General features: G+C 37.3%; 6 protein-coding genes across 6 annotated transcripts; 3 read left to right on the top strand and 3 right to left on the bottom strand.

Moving 5' to 3' along the window:
* Positions 1–1,844: 1,844 nt before the first annotated feature.
* LOC113795556 (uncharacterized) lies at positions 1,845–2,519 on the bottom strand. The gene has a single exon (XM_075822540.1). The coding sequence runs from the start codon at positions 2,369–2,371 to the stop codon at positions 1,925–1,927; it is 447 nt and encodes a 148-aa protein (XP_075678655.1). The 5' UTR covers positions 2,372–2,519; the 3' UTR covers positions 1,845–1,924.
* A 991-nt stretch (positions 2,520–3,510) lies between these two features.
* On the bottom strand, positions 3,511–5,282 carry LOC113795597 (uncharacterized). The gene has a single exon (XM_027345790.2). The coding sequence runs from the start codon at positions 5,192–5,194 to the stop codon at positions 3,626–3,628; it is 1,569 nt and encodes a 522-aa protein (XP_027201591.2). The 5' UTR covers positions 5,195–5,282; the 3' UTR covers positions 3,511–3,625.
* A 2,248-nt stretch (positions 5,283–7,530) lies between these two features.
* Positions 7,531–10,874, top strand: LOC113795586 (adipocyte plasma membrane-associated protein-like). The gene is made up of 3 exons (XM_027345779.2): positions 7,531–8,344; positions 8,404–9,074; positions 10,015–10,874. Exons 1-3 carry the CDS (start codon positions 7,851–7,853, stop codon positions 10,746–10,748), a joined length of 1,899 nt encoding a protein of 632 aa, XP_027201580.2. The 5' UTR covers positions 7,531–7,850; the 3' UTR covers positions 10,749–10,874.
* A 51-nt stretch (positions 10,875–10,925) lies between these two features.
* Positions 10,926–12,318, top strand: LOC113795588 (sorbitol dehydrogenase-like). Its single transcript, XM_027345783.2, has 4 exons — positions 10,926–11,086; positions 11,152–11,482; positions 11,552–12,043; positions 12,106–12,318. The coding sequence occupies exons 1-4, from the start codon at positions 10,957–10,959 to the stop codon at positions 12,260–12,262; spliced, it is 1,110 nt and encodes a 369-aa protein (XP_027201584.2). The 5' UTR covers positions 10,926–10,956; the 3' UTR covers positions 12,263–12,318.
* On the bottom strand, positions 12,246–20,717 carry LOC113795584 (multidrug resistance-associated protein 1-like). The gene is given in 10 exon segments (XM_027345778.2): positions 12,246–12,549; positions 12,618–13,041; positions 13,096–13,211; positions 13,288–13,897; positions 13,953–14,709; positions 14,762–15,228; positions 15,852–16,352; positions 16,412–19,499; positions 19,555–20,507; positions 20,558–20,717. Coding segments are annotated over 10 exon segments (7,206 nt in total). The 5' UTR covers positions 20,633–20,717; the 3' UTR covers positions 12,246–12,334.
* Positions 20,718–21,272: 555 nt separating this feature from the next.
* LOC113796546 (RCC1 and BTB domain-containing protein 2-like) lies at positions 21,273–24,099 on the top strand. Its single transcript, XM_027346846.2, has one exon. It carries the CDS (start codon positions 22,502–22,504, stop codon positions 24,026–24,028), a length of 1,527 nt encoding a protein of 508 aa, XP_027202647.2. The 5' UTR covers positions 21,273–22,501; the 3' UTR covers positions 24,029–24,099.
* The last annotated feature ends 3,195 nt before the right edge of the window (positions 24,100–27,294 follow it).

The raw sequence follows: 27,294 nt of genomic DNA, 5'->3' as shown, positions 1-27,294 counted from the left end.
ATCACATTCGGATCTTGATAACTTTTTTCTGGAGAAATTGAAATTGAATAAATTTGGTTGTTGTTATATAATCTCACGAGACATTTTGTTGTGTGTGTGATATTCGACAATAATTTGTGAACAACAACAACTAAGATATCATTCAATTTCATTATTGATTCATCGTGTTCGGGGAGAGAAAAAAAATAAAGAAACTGAATCGTTTATCGTGAATCGATTGAGACTACAGGACTAAGAATGAAGTGTAGATGTTCAAATATTGATAACATGTTCTACATTCGAAAAAAGACAAATTACAATCATGAAATCGGATTCTTTTTTTTGCTAAATGTGAAGAATGTTTTGACAAAAATTTGAAGCAACCCAAACCACGAAATTATCCCGAAAAAGATTCGGCAAGCTTGCTTTTGGCTAATCGTAATAATAATAAATAATGTAACATAGCTAATGATGAAAACAATCGACTTGTGCGGAAAAATAAAACTTTTTGGTTCAAATTTTGTTTCAAATAAAAAATATTCTCCAGAGGTTTGTGGGCATTGAACAAACCTATGGAGAGTTGTATGCAAATTTCCGAATAATTGTGCGATGGCCACAACACACATTCATCGATCAATATGGACGGCCACGAAAAAGAAAAAATCCTAATAAGTAATAAAAATGTTAATTTTCTTCATTATGATTATGGAATGGCCTTTTCCATGCAACAACATAGTCAAGTCAGGCATGAAAAAAGAAAAATCTAAATAACATAATGAATATTTCAAAAACGATGCCTTTCTCACATCTTATAAAATGTGTCAAAAGAATTTTTGATAACCACGTTGTTGTCGTCAATAATGATGATGAGAAAATGATATGAAAATCAAAAACGTTTCATTCAATGCATGACAAACATTGTCTTCAATTCAGAATTCTTTATCATACACCAAATGACTGACAATGGTAATGATTCGAAAGAAAAATGAAATTCTCTAGAATTTTTTCATTTTTTGGCCAGACATTTTTGTTTGTTTGTTTGGTTGATGATCACTTGATAGTTATCATTATGATAAGAATGCAGCAAATGGCAATGAAAATCATCATCATTAAAAATTTTGATTATTAATGACGAAATAAAAATTGTTTTCACAAAAAATATGCCATATGGTTTGGTATTGTTGTTGTTTGAAAATGAAATGATCTTTTTAATATTGACCGATCCTTTGGATAGAGTTTTTTAGCATCATAAATTGCTGAAAATTATTAATATTATAATAGAGGGAGCAATTTTATGGCCAATATAATCATCGATGATCAATCGATTGAGCATCATAAAAAATAGCAGTGTTGCTGATCATAAAAAGTAATCCTCTCATTGTTGTTGTTGTTGAAAACATGGCTAGAAATTACGTCTGTCACACGCACAAATCGACTTTGCAGATCATAAAAGTGAATATCCGTCATAATGAATTTGCTCAAACACCAACAAAAGGGGAGAAAAGTGATGGCATCTGGAACAAGCAATCATTAAAATGAAAATTGTCACCAATGATGATCATGACGATTATAATAATTTCATTTTTTATTGAATTTTTCAATGAAAAATCCTCATCACGAAATAGTCTTGTGGAAAGGATGTGATTTTTGGTAGGAATAATGTATGAGAAAAAAGAGAGAAAATCTTTTTTTCCAAGAAAACACACAACAGCCATTAATTAATTAAGAGTGGAAATTTATTTAATATGGCAATTCGATTTCAAGATTTGTATAAAACATGAAAACATCATTAATTTTTATTTTTTTGTATTTTCGCGTGGAAATTCCTTCTTTTGGAAGATTAGCAAAATTCTTTGAACGAGGGAAAATAAATTTTGCGTGTTTTTGGTTGCAAAGTTAAGCTGATATATGCTGGACCGAATGGAATAGAAACAAATGAAAAAACTTACCGATAATGAAGTGGATTAACAATGCCTTTATAGTGAACCAATGCTAATGCCAGCAAATGCAATGCCGAAGCAATCAATGCTGAGAGACGAAATATTTCCAATATCAAATTGAAACATACATTGGTTAGATTGACATTCAATACAACCGGCAAATAGGAATTTATCAATAAACCAAAGCCCATCAAAAAGGAGGCAATGCTATCGGTTGCAGCTAAATTCAACGATAACAATAGAATCGGTGAACGGGAACGATTTGAACGTGATAATTTGGATTGAATAATGGTGCCAATGATGACCAATAATGTATTCAGTATCAAACTCAATAGACAACCGGCCAATAGTATTGGTACAAAAACCTTGTACAAATAGATTACCGATTCAAATGAATCGATAATTTTTGTCGGTTTAAATTGTTTCAATGTTTCGTTGTTGCAGTAATCCATGGTTGATTGGACTGTATTTGTTCAACCAAAAACTATAATTAAAAATTTTTCATTTTTCTCAAAAAAATATTGATCAAAAAACAAACAAACGAAACGAAAGGAAATGATGATGAACAGCAAAAGTTTGCGTCTTCATCCTAAATATCAAAAAACCAAACTGAACAAAAATTATTAACCCAATGGGAACATGTACCGATGGAAAAGTTGTTCTAACCGAAAAACAGAATTGAAAAATAGCAGCACGGAAAACAGTGACGAAGGAATGAATGGCCATATAATAACTGCGAATCCCTACAAAATAACATTGCATGACAATTGTTTTGCGGATAAAATAATGAACATTTTTGTCATTTTATTTTTTGTTTGAACGCGCATTCATTTTGAAAACATGTTTTTTATCGTCATCTTTTTGGTCACTTGATTATTATTTAGGCAAAAAACAAGGGAAATTTCAGCATTAATATTAAATGATTGACTGAATCAACCAATTTCATCGTCAAACAGCCAACCGGAAACAAACAACACATTCGCACTTTCTCTGTTCACCATATTGAAATATGGAAATTTTTCATTAATTTTTGCAAAATTAAATTTCAATGCCGATGCCTATGGGGATGAGTGTTAACCTTCACCCACATTGGAAATGCTAAATGCAATAACAGTTGGTTAATTTTGCACCAATTCAACACAAACGCAGAAGCAAAGAAATTCCTCATGTCATCATTTAACACTTTGTTTAGATGGATATTTGGTTACCATTCTGATCTTTTAATCTTGCTTTTTGGAAACATGATATTGGAAAATGGAAGATATATTGAATAAATCATTATTTCATTATTTCATTATTTCATTAATCCCATTAATTGAATTGAATCGAACAATTCAATCAAGCCAAAATGTTTTATTCAACAAAATTCTCTAACCCTGTGATCATCAGTGATTTTGATTTCAAATTTGTTTTTTCCCTTTTCCCTAATTCCTGTACACAATACAAGCATCCGGTACTTGACGATTCACCCACTCAAAATTTGGGGCTATTTTCCGATGTTTTTACTCGGAAAACCATTAACAAAATTTTCAGCAGCCAAGTTTTTATGCATTCATTTTTCAATTTCAAGCAAACGATTGCATGATCGGTGTCATCTGGTGTGCTGAATTTGAATTGCAGCAAATTAATTTATTTATCAAAAACAAATAAAAAGTACAAACAAGCCATCTATTGGTGGTGAATTTGAATCATTTATCATTTATCATTTAAACATCATCCTGTAAAGCCGTATTGGTGCTAATGATATTGTCGTCTTGGTTGTTGTTGTTATAATTATCATTTTGATGATTAGGAAGATAGAAGTTGATAAACGTGGCAATAATGATAGGCAGCAAAAGAATGAAGCAGGAAAATTGAAAAACAAATCCAGGATAATAGGATATTGTTTGATTGAATATTTGGGTGAAAATCGAAACACCAAATAATGGCGATATAGTTTCCATCATTGTCAGCAGTCCAAATAAACGGTATTGTTCATCGGCGGCAATCAATCGGGATAATTGGGCGCGAATCGAAACCGATACCAAGCTGGTGAGTGATCCAAATAAATATGATAGGAAAAACACCCAAACATTAATAATGGTACCACGTAGGAAATTCTGTGCCATCAGTGATAATAATCCTATCATCATGATGGATGAATCGGACAAATGCAGGAGATTGGTAAGACCGGGGGTTACCACCATCAATCCAAACATATGCGTGGTAATATAAAGCACGGCATTATAAGTGGAATACATGCTAGCATCCCATAAGAATACTTTCTGTACAAATTGAAAAACAATGGCACCAAGCGAAACACGTATCATTGACACCATTGTCATTGCAACCAACAGAAGCCATATGAAAATGTGACGCTGATTTTGGCGACGACGACAACAAACCTGAACTGATTCGCTAATATTTTGCATGACGAAAATATCACCAATACTTTTCCAATACTTTCGTAGACGATGTTTTCGACTTTTTCTTTTCATTTTGTCAGCTTTTTTATCAATCATCAATGGATCAGATTCGTCGTGGTTGGATATTGTTTTTGGACGTTTACGAAATTCAGTAAACAAAACATATAACATTGAGAATGCTTTCAATGATAATGCCGTCAATACCACATAATGATAGTTATGTAATTGACCATTATGATGAGCCCATTCGGTCAACGGGAACAGATCTTGACGAATCAAAAGACCACCGATGAAAACACCAAACGGTCCGGCTACAATAACAATCAATTCCAAGATGGCAAAACGTTTGATTCGCTGTTGATCTCGGCTTATTATGGTGAGATAAGCGATTACGGTCATGGCCACTACTTGCGCACCACCAACCATAGGGACGAATACATAAGATATTAGCATAAAATACACATTCCAATTGAAATAGATGATGTTCACCAACAACGATATCGATTCCATTGTGCACATGAACGTGGCCAAACTAAGAAGAATTTTTGCCGATTTTCGATGGCGATCTGCCCAAGAACTGATGAATAATGATGTAAACAAGAGCGGTATGGTTGCAATCAACGTTTGATATAGGTTGAACATGGTGACCTGAACCAGAACTTCATCTTTGATCATTAGCAGAACGTCGCTTGAATGTTGAAAATGTTCATCGATAGTGGAGAGATGCGAACAAATTCGGGTGGAATTGAGCCTGTTCATGCAGAATTTATCCTGTGCCGCCAATTGGATGGTAACATCTTCAATAGTACTGGCAAATGTAAAAATGAAAACAAATGTTTCCAATTGAAATGTACGAATATTTCCAGCCATTCATTCATTCATTCAATGATCGACATTATTGATGACGAGAAAAAGAAAAGAAAATGATCACTCTATGGGTGTATGGTTTACGTAATTATCAAGCCAATAGACATTGATGATGATAATCACCAAATAAATGAATGATATGATATCATTTTCATTTCAAATAATGTTCTTTTCAGTACAAAAGGCCTCATTTATTTATAGCAAATCTTATTTCAATGTCTTTCCATTATGGGTGATTGATTGATTGATTGTCAAGTATCCATACGGGAGGATATTGTTGTCAGTCGCTATTGGATTCTCTCAAAAATCGACCAACAGGTGGGGTTGATTCAATCAAACAAACACGAGTAGCAAATTGCCTAATGATTTTGAATGAGTTATTTACGTGTGTTTTCCGAATTGCTTATTATTTGGCCAAACGATAAAGCATGATTACAGAAAATGAAAACAACAACAAAGACATTTTACATAAAGAAAGATGGATTGCTTTTATATATAGACTGATCAGACATACACACTGCGGAAGTGATGATCGGATTGAAGAAAATCGATTTGATTTGAGATGATGATGATGATGATGATGATTGGCTATATAAATTATACATGTCTTTTCTACATGTTATTATTGTCATCATCATTATCATCATTATGATCATGTCCATATGTGAATGAGTGAGTGTGATATATTCAATCCAGAAAAAGAAAGGGAAACAATGTTTGGTTGGTCAATGAATTATGATTGATTCGGATTCATGTTACTTTCTAATGATCGGACAGTGTGTGTGGTGGTCGGAAAAACTTTCACTTGTGAATCGATTTTTTCGAATTTTCGGCAAACTGGAAAATAATCAAACTTTGACGGTGATGGTGGATTGTTTAGTTGTGCTGTGCTGATCTTGTTGTCGGTGGATTAAATTATGGTTTATTTACTTTTGGAAATCTGTTTTGTGTTAGTGTGAATGGTGGATTATATTTATAGATAATGATGATGATGATTGTTGATTGAATTGATTTTATTTATATCGTGGTCTGTGTGTGAATGATGGTGATTGTCTCAAAATTGAATAGAGTGTATTGTGAAAATGGATTGCATTTCTAAAAATGGTTCAATCATAATGATGATTTATATTGGATTGAAAAGTGTCATATTTTTGTTTGATTAATGATAATGATAAAACCTTGATTTTTCCATTCATTTCAAACACAATTAACAGTAATGATGAATGATGAATGATATTGCCACTTGAAACTGGCAAACTTTTTTTCAAAATGAAACATTTTTCTCGATTGAAGATTATTAATGAAGCTTTCTACAACGTGTTTTGCTGTGTTTGTTTGTGTGTTTGATTGTTGTTTGATATCGATCGTCGACCGACCATATTGATCGCGGTCAATCAATCAATCATGGATCGATTGATCGTGCAACATTGTCTAATTGGTCGGGCGGGCGTGTTCCAGGAAAAGCCGAATGACTTGCTTGACTCGTGTCATGTGATGTATGTTGCGGTGGACATAATCTATAAATAACAAGTTCGTATTTGCCTAACTAACAGCAAAACTAATCTGATTTTGTCAGTTTGTTTGTTTGATTATCACCGAATTTGAACAAACAATTGTGCTGATCAGGTGAATGACAATTTTTTGCAAATTAGTTTTAGTTTAGTTTTTGTTCATGTTGGTTGTTGAATGAAGAAAACAAAAAGACAATCGGATTTGTTTTTGATGTTTGAAGGGAGAGATCAGTTGATCATCACAATAATCTTGACATGATAAAGGCAAAATGATGATGTTTTTTGTTTGTTTGGCTATAATCACCATCCTTTCTTTCTTGCCTAATTTGAATAATGTTTGAATGGGATTTTTGAATTTTTTAGTTTTGTTTCATGATTTTCATAATTTTTCTTGAACAAAAAACCGAAAAAAGCAGATCCTCAAATAAATAAACCTAGGGAGGATATGATTTTGCTTTGTTATTTTCGAAGAAAAATGAAAATGAAAATAACCAAAATGTCGATCATGATGATTTAGGTTGATTGTTCATTTGGCATTGCCTTTTCATAAAATTTCAATCATGTTTTTCAAACATTACTGCTTCCTGTTCCTCATCTCGGTTTTCAATGGATGATTCTGTTGTTAGTTGTGTGTCATCATCATCATTAAAGTGTTTTTCGATCGAATTGAATGAACTACACTGGAATCATCATCATCACACAGTGAATGAGTGAATGTGCTGATGATGATCATCAATCATTATCATTGTAAGTGATAATGATTCATTTTTTCAAATCAAATTTTTCAACAACAAAAAAATCATCGAACCGCTAATCCGCGCAACAATTCTTCCGCCCGTTTTTTGTCATTTTGTTTCTGCTTAAACTTGGATCTAGTATGGTGTGGTCTTGACGCCATCCACAAACGGAGAAACATACACACCAACCAAAGACAAGCCATTTTTTGCATTGGAAAGAGAACGACCAGGAGAGAGAAAGATTTCCTTTGTTTCGGTGTGATTTGCCTCATCTATCTCTCTTTCTCTCTCGTTGAACAACAGCTATAAAAGAGGCAAACTGGAAGCTGAAAAGTTTTCACAAACTGTATGATTCAATTTTCCTGTGCACGACATTCTTTTAGATTTTTTTCGGTGATTAATTGAGTGAAAATGAATTACCTGTCCAGGATTGTTATTGCGATCATCGCAATGACGTTGATGTTAATGATGCGTAATGGCCAATGTAGCGGTAACGGAGGAAGATCTCATGTACAACGACCAATTTCCGCTGCTGGCGCCGCTAGTAATATCGGTCCAATATCACCGTTAGTATTTCAGAAATATAATCTAACACCGGCATCATCGATCGTGGGCACAAGTGTTGCACCAACCGAACAATTATTCAATTATGTACCGGCACCAATTGCAATAGCCGCATCCAATCCTCACCATCATCATCATCATCATTCATCAAAATTCTCATTGTTAACACCGGATTCATCATCCGCATTGCCAATAATGACTGCATTGAAAAGTCTTTCCCACCAAGCACGAACAGTGGCATCATCACCTGCTGCTTTGATGGCTGCTGCACAGGCAGCAGTACCAATTTCGTTGAATGCTGCATTGTCCGGCGCCTCATCCAACATTCCTGTCACATACAAGTAAGCATATGCAAGAGAGCAGCATTGATTGATTGATTTGATTTTTTCTATTGAGTCAGATTCGATTTACCAGATTCATTTAGCGGTGCATTGGAACCAAACAATTTGCTGGCCGGCGCTACTCGGTTGTTTGAAGGACAAATCGTTGGGCCAACATCGCTGGCAATTCATAAAGATTTCATTTATGCTGGAACGGCCGGTGGTGCTGTTTGGCGTGGTAATCTTCGTACCGGTAATGCTACACGTATAGCCAAAATAAATAATGAAATGTGCGAAAAAAAATCATGGGACTCATCATTGTGTGGACGACCATTGGGTGTTCGTGTTGACAGTAATGGTGTGCTGTATTTTGTTGATGCATATCTTGGCTTACATTCCATACATTTCGATTCGGATGACCGTGTTCAATTGACACCATTATTATCGGTGGAGCAGATCGGTGGTAAATATATGGGACATTTAGTATTGGATGAAGGTGCTGGAAGTAATGGTGGTCATATGGTCTATGTAACCATTGCATCGGCCAAACGAGATCTTACTCAATGGACAGCCATGGTTATTGAACCGGATACCACCGGATTTGTTGCCCAATATGATACCGGTAGCGGCCAGTATTCAATAATATGGGATAAATTATGGTACCCTACTTCCATCGAAATTACCGATGACCGAACGGCTTTATTGGTTGCTGAATTCAGTTCCCGAAAAGTACTGAAATATTACATTAAAGGTAGGTTTGGGCTGTTTTCAGTTTCAGTTTCAATGGTGATTTCCGTAACAATTACCATGATGATTATGATGATGGGATTTTTGTTTGGCCAACATTTGATTCACATAGGGGCATTATATGATATGTGGATGCATTTCACATCATCATAGTTCAGTAGTGGAATTGGTTCACTTTCCATTTGTTTGCTGTGTTTGGGTGATGCGCTGCCTTGTTGTTTGTTGTTTGACCATTTCACAATGCAGAGGGAGAGAGAAGACAATCAAAATATTATCTTTTTGTTATTCATTCATTCAGGCGGATGATAATCATCATCATCATCATCATCATGGATGATTATCTCTTCTATGGTCATTAGCCGAAATCCTTTTCGGTTCTAATAATAGCCTCTTCTTTGTTTTGTCAGTTGTTTGGTTGTCATCATGATTGTCCCCTCTTCTTCTCACCAAGATAATCGAATATTTTACATTTTTTCGATTGCAGGTTAGTCCAATGAAGTGATTCATCACAATTTTTGTTAAGAATGCAATCTTTTCGCCAAAAAAAAATCTTCCGGGATTCGTTTCAAATCAAAATCATTTTTTGTTTCTTTTATTTCAAAACACAGTGAGATTTTTGTTCTGAACAGACACCATATCATTAACATTGGGAATTGTCATTTCGATTTGATTTGGGAGAAAAAAGTTGATTGTGTTTGATGTTTTGTGATATAAATTGAATTTAGATTTAGATTTTTGATTGTTCTCCGGTTTGATTATCAATGATGGTGATGATATTTTGAATGACAATTGAATTTTTTTTTAATTTTGTTGTTGAGTGACATTCAGTCAATCGTGAAGCAAACAATTGAACCATTTTCAAAGCCAAAAAAAGAATTTAATTTAACAAAATCTTTTTTTCCATTACCACTTTGTCATTCATGATTTCATTCATGAAAACAAAGGTCCGAAAAAAGGAACATCCGAAATTTGGGTGGAAAACCTTCCCGGTGAATCGGATCATCTGATACGATCGGCCGACAAAACAAAAGAAACCTATTGGATGCCAATCGTCAATGCACGCAATCAATCCAAACCAAATCTATTGGATTTCATGTCGGATAAACCATATCTACGAAAGGAATTGCTGGATATTTATGCCAAAATGGGCAACCGTATCGAACAACTTGGTCAGGAATATCAAAACGAACAATTAGAACGATTGGGTTTCCAAATGAAAACCAGTTTCCAGTTTTATCAACAGAACATAGGCAACAATTATGGTCTGATATTGGAATTGGATGCCAATGGCAATATATTGGGTTCCTTACATTCGGTTGCCGGCGTCAATTCGTTCATATCGGAAGCCTTGGAAGGAGAATCCGATTCACCAAACGAACGTGTCCTATACATCGGTTCATTCGGCTATCCCTACATACTGAAACTGGTCATACGCAAACCGGCCATCGATATTGCCTCCCGATTAGCGGTGGTGGCAGCTGCTGCACAACAGACACCGACCATCGTTTCGTTGAACGATCCGGCCGCATTACGAATGATTCAGCGCAGCGGATATTCAGCCGCCATTTCGAATGACACCGCAACCAATATGGGCATGATTTCCCCGCTGTTGCTTCATCAATCATTGAACAGTACGGCTGCTGCTAATCAATGGTCATCAGTTCGTCATCGTTATTGAGAATTCGTTTTTTTGAAATTTGATTTTAATTTGATATAAAAATGCCAACCCAAACAAAATGTACTTGTAAAATTATTGCACACTGAGAATTGAATGCTAATTAAACATAACAAAACAATTATCAAATTCGATTTGCATTCAATTATAATTAATCAATTGATCCATGTTTAAAAGGAAGTAGCCAGTGTTGAGCACAGTGTTAAAAACCATGAGTAAAATAGCCGTTGTCAAATTGGATGCGGGTATATTTCCTAAAAAAAATTTAGCTGTAGTATTACACGGTAAAAATGATTTACGCTTGGAAGAATGGCCATTACCAGAAAAACTTAATCCATACGGTAAGAGATCTATCAATACTATCCAATACTAATCATTCATTCGTCCATCATTTCGAATCAAACAGAAGTGTTATTGAAGTCGCATAGTACCGGGATTTGTGGAACGGATCTTCATCTATGGCGTTCGGCACAGGTGGCCAGCTTTCAATTGAGTCGTCCGTTCTGCTTGGGTCATGAACCATCAGCAGTGGTAATGGAATGTGGACCACAAGTAACTAATTTGAAACCAGGCGATCGGGTGGCTGTTGAACCGGCCATTCCATGTTTGAAATGTGAATTTTGTCGCAGTGGTCGATATAATCTTTGTCCAATATCCAACAGACAATCACATGGTCTACCCAATTCGGACGGATCATTACGACGATATTATACCCATCGGGCAGATTTCTGTTTCAAGTAAGTCAGCAAACAAACTATGTTCTCTTTCATCCACTTAGAGATGGTTTTCTTTTTTGGTTCGACTAGATTGCCTGATTGTATTTCGTTGGAAGAAGGTGCATTGGTGGAAGCTTTGGCTGTTGTCATACATGCATGTCGTCGTGTACAGGTACAGGTTGGCGATTCCGTTTTGGTTTGTGGTGCCGGACCCGTAGGTGTAATGGCAATGTTGGCCGCAAAAGCATTTGGCTGTCATAAGGTTTGCATTACCGATGTGAAACCATCACGATTAGAGATGGCTAAGAAAATGGGTGCCGATCATGGATATTGTGTTGATACAACCAAAGCAATGACCGATAAACAATTGGCCAGCGAAATCATCGAACTGTTAGGCCAACCAGCCGATATTTGCATCGAATGTTCCGGTTTTGAATCCTCACAATCGATGGCCATTTATGCTACACGTCCAGGAGGACGCATTGCTATTGTTGGTCTGGGCGCACCAGCCAATCGTGTGCCATTGTCCACGGCAACAATGAAGGAAATCGATTTGATTGGAATCTGTCGCATCAAAGATGAGTATGTGATGAGAATGACGGTGGTGAAGGTAGAATCAAACTGATTATGATTTATCATTACAGTTACCCATTGGCCATACGGTTGATTGAGACTGGTCGAATCAATGTGAAGCCATTGATAACTCATCGATTTCAAATCGATAAAGCATTGGATGCATTCAAATTACTTCAATCGGGCACCGAATCGGTTATGAAAGTATTGATTCAATATGAAGATTAATTTTATTATCAAATTAGAAAAATATTCATACAAATAAAACTATCATTTTCCATTCATTTTGTGTTATTACTGTTATTTGTTAATGTTGAACAGAATTGTCGCTATGAATAGAAAGATTACTGTCCACGAGGCGGAAATGATGAAACCAACGGCCACATCCCAATGATTGAATGGATCCCAGCCCCGGTATAGCATAAAACGAACAGCATCCATTGCTTTTGCCTGCGAAACGATCGTACTTACATAGATCAAAAACTGAGGCATCGTATCCACTGGCCATACCACACCTAATTAAAGGGGAATCAAATCATTATTTGAAACCAACTTTTGGAAGTATTGCATGTGAAACACCCACCACTCAATAGGAATTGAGGGAACATTGAACCCATACAAGCAGCTAATGTGAAATTCTCTTCTTTGGCAATGGCCGATATCATAATACCGTATGCCATACCGGCTACACCTTGCATAACGATCAGAACAGATATCCAAAATACTGGACCACGATTGGGAATGTGAAATATGAAGAATGCCATCAAAAGGACGAGAATTATCTGGAAAATGACTACCACAGTTTGGGTGATAACATGCGAGAGAATGTATTCATTGGGGTATACACCCGACACTAGTGATCGCTGTAGAAGGCCATCTTTGCGTTCCAAAACTAATGTTAATGCAGCCGTAGCTATCGAAGCGAAAAATGATAAAGACATTATGAATGCAGGTGCCATAAATTCGGTGACTGTGGGATTTTCATTGCCCATCAACGGTGCTGGAATCTGAAACGAAAAAGTGGATTATAATGATTTCCTTCCTCAGACAACCATTCTTACCCGAATGGGTGAATCAGCCACATCCGGATTGTAGCCATTTTCGGCCAATAAATGTCGAGAAAATTTATGGAAAGCTTCGTAAATTTTTTCCTTGATTTTCATGGCATGAAATTGGGCTATTGGAAGAAACTCGTATCGAGAAGGAAAGAATTAGCAAAAAGAATATCGGCCCATCAATCAAATACTGCTTACAAGACATATCCAGGTAAAGGTCGACGAACGATTCGGCCAACGTTTCATTGTCCATCGACATGTAATCGATTGCTTTCTCGAAACTGGCCCGAGTGAAGTTTGGTCCGAATCGCAGAAAAGCTTTTGCCTGACCCGAACGAACCGATTGGAAACCTTCGTCGATTGAAGCCACTTCGGTAAGATGAATGCTGTGATTGTCGATTTGTTGAAGCATCTCCAAACTATAAAGGCTATTCGAACGATTCACGGATGGATGCATTTCACCGTTATAAAATGTAACCGGAATATCGAATGGATCACGACCCAAACAAAGAAAGAATAAGGTACATTGAAGGACGGGAATCAACGAAGCAAACAACATGACCGGGAGATTACGCCACATTCGGATGAAATTCTTGGTCAGCAGTGCTGAACTTCGAGCAAAATGATCGAGAATTTTATTGCGTTTCATCAATAAACGTTGAGCAACTGGTGGTGGTGCTGATGGTGTGGGCATCATATTGGTGGAATTGCTCAATGTCATCGTAGTGGTGGTGGTTGCTTGTTGTTGTTCAACTAAATCATCATCCAATTCTTCGGTTCCGGTTTTCGATTCATCATCGTCGAATTGCTGAAATGACAGAATGAATGGATGAATGGGCAAAAATCAAAAAAATGTTACGTACTTTGTGATTGTGGTTATTGTTGGCCATAAGTAATAATGGTTTTTCGGAATTGCTGCAGCAATTAGCGGCCGCACCAGCATATTGTTTGCGTTCGAAAGATGATGATTCATTTTTACGTGTGGCATTAGTATTGTGACAAAGTGCGAGGAAAACTTGTTCCAAATTATTCAATTGAAATTGCTGAATCAATTGTTGCGGATTTCCTTCTTCCAGCAATGCACCATGCCTCATGAATGCAACAGTCGATGCATATTGGGCTTCATCAATATAATGAGTAGTGATTATGACGGTTATTCCTTCCTGCGAGGACAGCGATCGAAGATGACACCAAATTGATTGACGAAGAACAGGATCGATGCCGACGGTTGGTTCATCCAATACTAACAGCGGTGGTTTATGCACTAATGCTGCAGCTAATGATACGCGACGTTTTTGGCCGCCACTCAATTTGGCCACAAAACGATCCTGTTCCGGCAATTCGAGAAAAGCGATCAAAAACGCTATCCGGTCGCGAATCGTTTCGATCGGCAATCGATAAAGTCGACCGAAAAAGAATAATGTTTCTTTGATGGTGAATTCTTCGAACAAGCCAATTTCCTGTGGCATGTAACCGATGCCTGGCCCGGGCACCAGTGATCGGGCTGATCCGGGTATTTCACCGAACACTTTGACATAACCGGATTTCGGCTTCAATAGGCCAACCAGCGAATGAACTAATGTGGTTTTGCCACAACCGCTTGGTCCTAAAATAGCGTAGCTAGAACGTAAAGAGGTAATGAGATGTGGTGTTTGGTTTTAGTTTAACTTACATGGTGCCGACGGGAACTTTGATCGTGATATCGTTCAAGGCATTTTTCGCTTTTTTGCCACCACCATAGGTAAATATCACATTGGTTGCTGTTGCAGCATACATGGGTCTTTGATTGGGTTTTTGTTCTTGATTGGAATGAATCCATTGGGTCATGAATTTGTTGGCAAATAATTTCGGTCGGATGGAACCGAGAATATTTGATCGATTAGTGGTGGTCGATGAGGTTGTTTGATCGGCATTCAAGTGCACTTGAGGAGTGGTGTTTGTGGAGAAAGTAGTATCATTGTAAACAGGTTGATCGTCGTCGAGATGGTGGACACTTTGTAGATTAGATTCTAATCGCTCCATTTGATTGTCGAATTGATTTGTCGTCATGATTGCGATTGATCGGTGATGAGTGTTTGGCATTCACTTTTCAAACTGAAATTTTCTCACCGTAACGAGCCTGAGAAGAATAGAATTTATCTAATTAAACGATTTCTGCCACTGTCATCATGATTGTCAAAAAAATCAACAATGCTCAGAGAAAAGTGATGACATTTTGTCAAAAGGAATTAATTAATAGTGAATTAAGTTGGCCGTGATTAATTAAGATGATATCTACCCAGATAAATTCAACTAGAATGTTTTCGATTCGGTTTGTTTTGATCGGATTGAGAGGGAGAGAGCTGGCCAAACACAAACACAACAAACACAATAATAACAACGCAATGTCTCAAATTACTTAGTTTTCCGATCGAGAGAAATGTTTGTTGTTGAAAATGACCTGGTCCGACTGATAGCCAGCCAGCCAGAGAGAGTGGGAACGGGAGAGAGATAATGGTTGTTGTTATGTAATTTCTCTATACAGCAGTGTAGTTGTCAATCTTGCTTGCATTTCCTCATCTTGTTTTTCTCTTCGCCACCACTTCCAAATATGTATATAGCGCCCGTAGATGTATCTTTCTCTCTTTCTGTTTTTCAAGTTTGCTCATGACAAAAACGAGTTAGGTTCTGTTTTTTTGGTTAGATTTATATTCTAGATTTTAATGTTTAGTGTGTGGTAAAAGTGTTAACAATTGATCGATGGTGATATACATTTAGGACACAATGCCAGCATCTTTGGCCAACGAATAGAATATTGATTGATTATCGGCCAGTAATGACTTGGGCGAATTGAATTCGGCAACTTTTCCGTTATCGAGAACCAAAACCCGATCTGAATCCAAAATAGTGTGCAGACGATGTGCAATGGTGAGCACGGTGCAATGATTGAATTCCTGGCGAATTGTGGCCTGTATCAGCGAATCGGTTTCCAAATCCACGGCAGCTGTTGCTTCATCCAAAACCAAAACATTGGTGCGACGCAATAATGCACGTGCCAAACAGACTAGTTGCCGTTGACCGATTGAAAGATTGTCACCGCCTTCGTTCACCTGATGATTCAAACCTTCGGGCAATGATTGTACGAATGCTTTGAGATGGGATAATTGTAGGACTTTCCATAGTTGTTCATCACTGTATTCATCGAACGGGTCCAGATTGAATCGTAAACTGCCGCAGAACAGAACTGGATCTTGTGGAATGATGGTGATACGGGATCGTAGTTTCTAATTTGAAATATGATCATTAATCCGACCAACAGATAAACAAGGGGAAATGAACTTACATGCAAACCTAGTTTAGAAATGCAAACATTATCGATAGTGATGGATCCTTGAACCGATTCGATAATGCGAAACAAGGCCAATGTTAGGGAGGACTTTCCTGCACCAGTGCGACCAACTATGCCTACTTTTTCGCCTTTCTCCACTTGGATATCGATGCCTTTCAGGACAAGATCTAAATTGGGACGATATTTGGTGGCATAATTCTCGAAATGAATGGCGCCATCTTTTGGCCAATCTTGCGGCAATGAATCGTCGATCGAATCGAGTTTCCATTCAGCTTCAGGATTGACATCGGTATATTCGGAGATACGTTCGACGGCAACCACATTGTTTTCGATTTCGGCAAACATCCGAACACACCAATTCAGCGAAAGTGTTACATTCAAAGCATAGGACAGCGAAAGACCAATACTGCTGCCAGTCAAACCTTCTTTGGTGATGGTGGCCAAAAAGGATGCGAAAAAAACGAGGCAGTTTGCCAGGAATTCTAGTCGTATCTGAAGCCAACAATTGGCCACCTGGCTTGGATAGAAACATCGAAGATTATAATCAACACGACGATTCGATTCGTGAATGAAACGATCGGTGGCATCATATGCTTTGATCGTGTTGACACCTTGAATAGTTTCGGAGAAGTGGGTGAAAATTGGAGAGCGAGATACGGATTCAATACGCTTCAGTTGCCGACTGGTGGCCACATAGAAACGTTGAATGAAAAAATATAGAACCATAAAGGGAAGCACAAACGCCAAGAATATGGGAGTCTTGATCGATATGATGACCAATGTGACCATCACCTGTAAGGTATTGTTAAGGACAAGTCTCATAATGAATTGAATGTAATTGTCAAGGACATCGATATCTTTGCTGAATCGATTCATGATCCTGCCTAATGGTGTTGTATCGAAAAAGTGCATAGGGGCATGAATAATACTGTCCAATAATCGTTGATGTAGTGTGCGCGAAGCATTCAATGTTCCATAGATGATGGACATCCAACCGAAAATGACGAAAAATACCTGACAAAATCCAATGACAAAATAGATGATCAAATTGGTCAAGTTGCGAGATTCTTCCGGATCATGGTCGACACGTTCGGTCCAGACAGAAAGCCAGAAATTGGAACCTGCACTTGAAGCACTGCTGCCAACATAATTGATTATGATAGCTGCCGACCATAGTGGTGATAATGCTAGGAGGAATTTTTTGAATACAGATAGAGATATGTGACCAGTTTCTATGTTTTCCGCTTCCACCAATTTGGTTTGATCATTTGGTTTGGCGGTTTTGCTGATTGCTGTTGAATGGGAATGACGTGATTTGATTGATGTTTGGGTGTTTTTTCTCGATGATTTTTGACATTCAACATACTCACTGACCGATCGAACTAAGTTAGGAATCGCTACTGCTGCTGCTGATATTGATTGATCATTGATGATCGATATCGATTGATCCTTGTCGTCGTCATTTGCTTGGGCAGCATAGTTTTGTATTAGTTCCTGGAAACTAGGGTTGCTCGTCAACAGCGATTGATATGACCCAATATCTTCGATTCGCCCGTTTTTCACCATCACTACCTGGTCGACCAACGGCAGAACATAGAGCGCATTGGTGACCAAAATCCTAGTATGATCACGGAGAATACCAGACTGGGAGCTAAGAACTCGATCGAAAATGTGTTTGCCAACATGGCTATCAACAGCCGATAAGGGATCATCGAACAAAAACAGATTGGAATTGGAATAACAAGCACGTGCAATACTGACACGTTGTTTTTGGCCACCAGAAAGATTGATGCCTTTTTCACCGATTTCAGTTTGATCACCACCATTTAGCATTTCGAAGTCGGGACGCAATGCACAGGCATCAATGATACGGTCATATTTTCGTCGATCATACGGCAGACCGAACAGAATATTATCACGAAGGGTTAGATTCTGAATCCATGCCTGCTGCGAAACATAGGCCATTTGTTGTTCACGATCAATGTTGATGGTGCCGGAATGTTTATGCATTTCACCCAGCAGCGCTTGTAGCAGGGAACTTTTACCCGAACCAACCGGTCCCACAATGGCGACTAATTTCTTTTTCGGTATAGTCATGGTTATATCGGACAAAGTGAGCATCGGTTTTGATTGTTGATTATCATCATTGTTTTCCATGTTGGGGTCAATTGGCTGATGGGCAGCCCATGAGAACGATGCATTCTTCACCGAAACGGCATCCTCGTGCATAGGATTGCGTTCAACGTAATCCCGTGTTTCATCTTGATTCAAAAATGCGTTGATGCGTTTCATGGAGACGATCGTGAGAATGAGGCCGGAAAGCATATTGGGAATAACGATAAGAGGTATGCGTAGAATATTGAATAGCGATATCGATACGAATGCCTTCGCTGCAGTTAGTTCGCCGCCCAAGGCAATGTAGGTGGTGAATGTGAGCATTGCCACAAAGAATGGCGAACAACTTCCAAAGCAAATGAATATTGTTTGCACCAAGCCGGACATTTTGATTGATTGCAATTCGCGCAGACGAATGTTGCGAATTTTCGCGAAAAACGCCGGTTCCCATGCATACAATTTGAGCACTTTGATTCCGTTCAGCATTTCGCTTACCGCTTTGAGACGTTGATCCTTCATTTGCATTTGTTTGCGTTGAATTTTTTTCACCTTGCTTGCCACAAAGGAATTTAGCGGAATTGTGAGCACCATGAGAATGACACCGCCAATGACAGCTGGGCCAAGTTCACTATACAGTAGATATAGTCCGATGGCTATTTGAATAGGTGCCGTCCAAAGAAAACACAGATATGGGAGCAGTTCGGTAAAACGTTGCGAATCGACAGCCATCAGATTGACAATTTCACCGGTAGCATAGTTTTTTTTGGCATGATTGGCCAATACCAAGGTCTTGCGATAAATCACCGATACCATTATGGCACGCATACGCATCGACATTACAGCCATGCGATGGGCTTGATAACCAGAACTAAAACTTTGAACAATGTTGGTGAGCATAAATACAAACGAAAAGAATATTCCCTGCCAAAGTGGCGCTATCGGATCGGTCGTGAAATTGATCATGTATCTACAATGTGCAATACAGTTAGCGTAAAGTGTGTGTGATTGAATATAACGCTTACTTGAGAACCATCGAATTGGACAGTTGCAGAAGATCGGTAAAGACACGAGCCAAGGATGGAAAGAGGAAATATGACCAGTACATTTTGGTAAACATGCTCCATAGATTGATTTTTTTCTTTCGAAGCAAATAGTCACCCTGGTGTTGTTTATCTTGTGGCATGAATTTGGGATGTTTCCATATCCGATTGAACTGTTGGAAAAGATATTCGCAATTATTCCAGATGGGAAGACGCCATAAATCACGGCTGGTCAATGGACGACGCCAGCCTTTGATGGCCAAACTATTGAACCACCAGAATGTCAACTTTGACGGAACGGATGACAGTTCTTTTGGACAAAGTTTAATTGGATTTTTTCCATTGTCCAAGTGATTCGGGTCGGTTGAAATGAATTGGTCGAGCGAGCCGGATAAAATGATGTTTTCGATATGATCAGTGTGATCGGAAAATGATGACATGATAAATAATAAGATTTGTAATGCATATTCAATGTAAGAATAGGTTAGCATTATATCGATTCGCTTGTCGGTTATGATGGCAAAAGTATTGAACAAAACTAGCAATAACAGATAAAACCAATTCAGACCATTATTTATGAAACCATGTTGACGTTGTAGATGAAGAAATGTGATGAATAAGGCATAGCTTATTGACGATAACCATATGGATAATAAATGGGCATTGCTTATTGTGCCGCTGGTGGTTGTGCTACGAATCGAAACATGTATGGCATGTATCAATCCTACGATCAACAATGTGAATGCTAGTGAAAATTTGCAACAATTGTAGCAATTCCACGGCAATTTCGAACGAAATCTCGATCGAATCAGGTATTCATACAACATATAAGGTGTGAGAATCCACAACAGAATGATTGGAGGCCAGCTTAATCCAGTATCGATGAAACATGATGTCAAAGTGGGAGTTTCCGTATACCATGATTTGTCGTGATCCTAGTCATTTGGTTTAGTCATGAATGACAAAAGAGGAGAGAACAACTTACCCAGAATGGAGAATGATCATTACATAGTTTGGTGAATAGAAATATTCGACTCGAATTTTGCGAATCTTGTGCCATTTGTCAATGATGATGGGTTGGATTGGCGATTGAGAATGTGAATGGAACGATGCTTTATAAATGATGATTTGCTTGCTACAATGTTCATTATGATCGTATTATAATGTTTATGGTGTGGAAGAGAGGGTTGTAAAATTTAAAATTTATTAACTTTATCATAAGATTGCCAGAATGGAAATGGAGAAAAATAGTATTTATGACTTAATGTCATGCAATAATAATAATAAAATGATTTGATAATGATTATATCTTTTTTCCATTTGCACTTTTCCGTACTGACTGAATTGTTTTCACTGCAAAAACCCAAATCCCAATTTCATTATCATTATGTAGGCTATTTTGGTAGCGGGTGCGATTGGTGCATTTTTTATTTGTCCTCGACATAACGACGCCATTTACTTACCATTGGTTTGGTTGAGAGATGTATTATCCATATTTCATTGGATTTCCTTCCATGCTTACTTTGAATGAAAAATTGCCTGTATCGCATCATTATTGTTTTGATATGTATTAGGTGGTGGTTGGCAAAGCATTTAGTTATTAGACCATTTCAATAATGGTCTACCGAATTTCGCTAGGTACGCTGATTAAGTATTATTGAAAAACAAATTTTTATTAAATTTTAATATTGATTATTAATATTATGATTATAGAAACAATGAATCAGTCAAAATATCCATCCATACAATCAAGGGTTGTGGTTTGTTGGGTGGTTGTTGTTGATTGGATTAATCATCATTATCATTTAGATAGAATCCTTGAATGAAGAGGACCACATCCCTCATTTCGTTCATCATCGATTTGATAATGTCAAAGATTTCATTAAGTTGTTTGAACATTTGGTTTGGCAATTGAGGACGATGATTAGTTTGTTCACTACCACCATCACCATTATGAGTGAATCGTTGGTAATTCTCCAAATACGATTGTTGTGCAAAAATTGTTTTTAATTGTTGATTTGAATTGTTCAAATGTTTTTTAACAATTTCCAAATCCATTTGAATTAATATCAATAAAAGTTTACGGATCGTATCATAATCATTATCATTCGAATCCGGATCATCATTTTGGTTTGTTGATGAAGATGAATCGAGTGATGATAATGTTGGAGGTGGTACTAGATCAAATATTTTAAAAAAGAAATCCAGATTTTCTTTACAAAGCTCGCCATGATTGATGGTCTCAGTATTTTCTGACGTCGATGACGACTTGGATGACTTTGATTTTGATTTCGGCATCATAAATCAAGACAACGATTGCCACAATCAGATGATAATGACCAAATCAACCAAATCGAAAATAATGATACGATGATGAACCGATGATGAAATTCTAAAGAAAAACGACAGTGAAAAGACGTATGCACTGATCAACAGTCAGAAGAAGAATAAAGGGGAAATGCATGCGAGTTAAATGGAAAATGGAAAACGGTAAAAGTACAAAACAAAAAGCATTCATTTGAGTTGGGACAAAGTTTCTTTTCAAAGTGGTGTTATGCGCAACGATACGTGCGCGATGAATGAACGCTGGATATATCCATATGAGCAACAAGCGAACAAAGAATCTGTGAAAGTTATCATCGATTTGTGATCATTGAAAGTTTTGTTTGTGTTTAGAATACATTCATTACAGATAATGCTGGTCAAATAGTGGCATTACATAATCAACAAGGAATTGGCGCTAATTCAATTTACAAACTATTTAATTTGATCATAAATTGGTGTTTGCTATAAATTACAATCTTAACAATCTATTCACTTTGACCAATTTTCTTAAATTCAAATATTAACAGTTTGTGAGGCAGAGAATTTGTTTAATATTCTGGTCGTACTTTTTTGCTCGGGACAAAAACTGAATTTCGAAAAAACGATGAAACAATTACCAATTGATACTGACGTGGATATCAACTTATTTCAAGATGAGTTACGAGATATCGATCGAGAATTCATTCTCAACATCGTCTCGATAGCCAAAATATCCACATCTTGGAACCAAATCAGTTATTTATTTATGACCAACGATGCTACCTATGCTTATGGTGAAAGAATATGCAAATGGCTATCGTTACAACATGATCCCAAACTACCACGACAGATTCACATTTTGAATGACAAGAAAATTATTCAAGTCGATTCCGGCGAAGGATTCGTTGTCATTCTAACTGATGATGGACAAGTATATCTAGCAAGTGATGATTCAAGGTGGCAAACGAACAATACTTTACGATTGATCTCCAACGATTATGATCGTTTTGAAATGATAGCATGTGGACAGTATTATTCGCTGTTATTACGACAAGATGGTACTGTTTCCGAGGTGGCAAGTAATCAATATCACCAATTGGCTGGTTTGAAAAATGTCAAAATGATAGCTTATGGAGGCCAACACTGTGTTGCTGTCACCAATACTAATCAAATTTATTGCTGGGGCTTGAATAATGATGGACAGTTAGGTCTTGGCGATACAAATAACCGAAGAAGACCTTCGCTGGTTTCATTTCCTGATGGTTCGATTGAAAGTCCAATCAAAAATATTGTGGCCGGAGCACGGCATTCATTATTTGTATTGGAGGATGGTCAGATTTTTGGATGTGGTTATGGCCAACATCCTAGTAATGATAACAGGCGAAATGCTTTTGTGCCGACAAAAATACCAATTGAAAATGTGCAAAGTGTGGCTTGTAAGAATTATCTCCATTTTTCATTGGCTTTGGATCAGTCCTCACATTATTATGCATGGGGTATATTAGATGATGGATTAGCGTTATCCCTTAAAAAATTGGATGCTCAACCCAAATCATTTGCCGCTGCATCAGCAATGATAAATAAATCGCCAATCACTTATGGCCCAACATCAATATTCCATGTGTTAGAATCGAATAATGGAATTTCATTCAGTAAATATTTGAATAATCCGGATAATTATGATGTCGAGTTTGTTATCCAAGACAAACGTGTATTGGCTTCAAAGTGTTACCTGAAAATGGCATCTGAATATTATAGTCGAATGTTTTCAGGAGATTGGTTGGAAAATAGCAAAGTGTTCATCAAAGATTATAGTTATCATGTTTATTACTCTTATCTAGTTATGTTACATACAGGTCACATCCGAATCGATCAATCCAATATAGCCCAACTTATTGATTTGGCCAATTGTTATGGCGAGGAACGATTAATGAAACTTTGTCAAACATTCATACAAACAAATCTCAATGAACGAACTATATCCATCTATTATCCACTGATTTACCGATATCAACTTGATAAGGATGATGAGGTGCATGACAAACTTGTAATGTTAACAATCAAATATGTGTGGCCTAAAAAAGCTGATAAGCTTTCTAAAAATCAAACCAAAATGTCCAAATTTTTAGAATTGGTTTTTCTTGATCAATAAACTTACGAATCAATAGTTTTTTCAATTTAATTAATAAATCGTTAAAAAAAGGAAAAAATTCTTTGTTTTGATCATCCTGTCGTTTATGAAGAACGCCAAAAAGCTCAAACAACTTGCTTGCTTCTCAATTGACATGTTGAAAAGGAAAGTTGGCAATTGTGAACTTGACTTTGCAGTGCGAGCACGTGTGATGATGAAATGAAACTTGCTTTTGTTATGCATCAAATAAAGAAGTCTTTTTTGTGTGAATATTCTGTTATGAATTGATTGTGATAAGAGTAATTGAATGTTTGTTAATTAGAAGTTTATTGATAAGTTTTCCCAAAAAAAGTTTTTTGTGAATTTTCTTTTTGATGTTCATTTCATCATCGACTCAGTTTCTATTTGTTTTGAGTAAAATTTTCTAAAAAATGAAAAAGCATTCCCCAAAAAATAAAGACGATGAAATTGTTTCGTTACAAATTCCATTGATTAATTGTGACTCGAATAAATGTTTGTTGATGATTGGAAATTCGAAATGATTTTTCTAAATTTTCCTTTTTGTGTTCAGCACGCGCATTTCATCATCGACTCATTTTTTTCGAACAAAATTTTTGAAAAGTGCAAAATCATTCCCCAAAAAAGTGAACACTGCGCATATTGTTTACATTTCATCACTCGCTTTTTGTTTGTGGTTTTCAACAATCAACGTGGAATTATCCGAATATTTTTTGGCTTTGGATCGAACAAATGGTTCTTTGTCGTATTCCAAGTGATATTGTGCTGATTGTTTTGTTGACTATGAAATATCATAACGTAGTAAACAAAGTGGATAACACCATAAGCCCGGCAGTGCTCGCGCCTCGATTCAATGAATTCGAAATGCGTTTGGGGCAGAATATTGCCTACATGACCACTGCCGGGTGTTTGCTATGGAATTGATATATATCACTATCAACAATGAACGAATCAGCAGAAGAATATCAATTGGAACGACAAAAGAATGCGAATATGGAATCAATGGTGCACAAGTGAACAGAATAAAACAATTCTTCAACTGGAATCACGAACCTTCAACTGAGCAAAGCAGACGCAGATAAGTAATTGTTAATTGTTATTTCTCTGTTTCATGACTTTTCATAACTATGCATACGAAATCTCCGCATCTTATTAGGGGAGGGAAGGTTCGTGAGCTGCTTTCGCTCAGGGGGGTTAGGGAGTTAGGTTAGGTTAGGGAGTTAGGTTAGGTTAGGGAGTTAGGTTAGGTTAGGGAGTTAGGTTAGGTTAGGGAGTTAGGTTAGGTTAGGGAGTTAGGTTAGGTTAGGGAGTTAGGTTAGGTTAGGGAGTTAGGTTAGGTTAGGGAGTTAGGTTAGGTTAGGGAGTTAGGTTAGGTTAGGGAGTTAGGTTAGGTTAGGGAGTTAGGTTAGGTTAGGGAGTTAGGTTAGGTTAGGGAGTTAGGTTAGGTTAGGGAGTTAGGTTAGGTTAGGGAGTTAGGTTAGGTTAGGGAGTTAGGTTAGGTTAGGGAGTTAGGTTAGGTTAGGGAGTTAGGTTAGGTTAGGGAGTTAGGTTAGGTTAGGTTAGGTTAGGTTAGGTTAGGTTAGGTTAGGTTAGGTTAGGTTAGGTTAGGTTAGGTTAGGTTAGGTTGGGTTAGGTTGGGTTAGGTTAGGTTGGGTTAGGTTAGGTTAGGTTAGGTTAGGTTAGGTTAGGTTAGGTTAGGTTAGGTTAGGTTAGGTTAGGTTAGGTTAGGTTAGGTTAGGTTGGGTTAGGTTAGGTTAGGTTAGGTTAGGTTAGGTTAGGTTAGGTTAGGTTAGGTTAGGTTAGGTTAGGTTAGGTTAGGTTAGGTTAGGTTAGGTTAGGTTAGGTTAGGTTAGGTTAGGTTAGGTTAGGTTAGGTTAGGTTAGGTTAGGTTAGGTTAGGTTAGGTTAGGTTAGGTTAGGTTAGGTTAGGTTAGGTTAGGTTAGGTTAGGTTAGGTTAGGTTAGGTTAGGTTAGGTTAGGTTAGGTTAGGTTAGGTTAGGTTAGGTTAGGTTAGGTTAGGTTAGGTTAGGTTAGGTTAGGTTAGGTTAGGTTAGGTTAGGTTAGGTTAGGTTAGGTTAGGTTAGGTTAGGTTAGGTTAGGTTAGGTTAGGTTAGGTTAGGTTAGGTTAGGTTAGGTTAGGTTAGGTTAGGTTAGGTTAGGTTAGGTTAGGTTAGGTTAGGTTAGGTTAGGTTAGGTTAGGTTAGGTTAGGTTAGGTTAGGTTAGGTTAGGTTAGGTTAGGTTAGGTTAGGTTAGGTTAGGTTAGGTTAGGTTAGGTTAGGTTAGGTTAGGTTAGGTTAGGTTAGGTTAGGTTAGGTTAGGTTAGGTTAGGTTAGGTTAGGTTAGGTTAGGTTAGGTTAGGTTAGGTTAGGTTAGGTTAGGTTAGGTTAGGTTAGGTTAGGTTAGGTTAGGTTAGGTTAGGTTAGGTTAGGTTAGGTTAGGTTAGGTTAGGTTAGGTTAGGTTAGGTTAGGTTAGGTTAGGTTAGGTTAGGTTAGGTTAGGTTAGGTTAGGTTAGGTTAGGTTAGGTTAGGTTAGGTTAGGTTAGGTTAGGTTAGGTTAGGTTAGGTTAGGTTAGGTTAGGTTAGGTTAGGTTAGGTTAGGTTAGGTTAGGTTAGGTTAGGTTAGGTTAGGTTAGGTTAGGTTAGGTTAGGTTAGGTTAGGTTAGGTTAGGTTAGGTTAGGTTAGGTTAGGTTAGGTTAGGTTAGGTTAGGTTAGGTTAGGTTAGGTTAGGTTAGGTTAGGTTAGGTTAGGTTAGGTTAGGTTAGGTTAGGTTAGGTTAGGTTAGGTTAGGTTAGGTTAGGTTAGGTTAGGTTAGGTTAGGTTAGGTTAGGTTAGGTTAGGTTAGGTTAGGTTAGGTTAGGTTAGGTTAGGTTAGGTTAGGTTAGGTTAGGTTAGGTTAGGTTAGGTTAGGTTAGGTTAGGTTAGGTTAGGTTAGGTTAGGTTAGGTTAGGTTAGGTTAGGTTAGGTTAGGTTAGGTTAGGTTAGGTTAGGTTAGGTTAGGTTAGGTTAGGTTAGGTTAGGTTAGGTTAGGTTAGGTTAGGTTAGGTTAGGTTAGGTTAGGTTAGGTTAGGTTAGGTTAGGTTAGGTTAGGTTAGGTTAGGTTAGGTTAGGTTAGGTTAGGTTAGGTTAGGTTAGGTTAGGTTAGGTTAGGTTAGGTTAGGTTAGGTTAGGTTAGGTTAGGTTAGGTTAGGTTAGGTTAGGTTAGGTTAGGTTAGGTTAGGTTAGGTTAGGTTAGGTTAGGTTAGGTTAGGTTAGGTTAGGTTAGGTTAGG

Source organism: Dermatophagoides pteronyssinus, unplaced genomic scaffold (assembly GCF_027571235.1).
Source record: "Dermatophagoides pteronyssinus isolate colony J.1.1.1.1 unplaced genomic scaffold, Derpt_VIB-CSIC_2022.12 sq0018, whole genome shotgun sequence".
In the NCBI taxonomy this organism is placed as follows: domain Eukaryota; kingdom Metazoa; phylum Arthropoda; class Arachnida; order Sarcoptiformes; family Pyroglyphidae; genus Dermatophagoides; species Dermatophagoides pteronyssinus.
The sequence above is the reverse complement of the archived record's forward strand: the minus strand, read 5'-3'. Positions and strand labels throughout refer to the sequence as shown.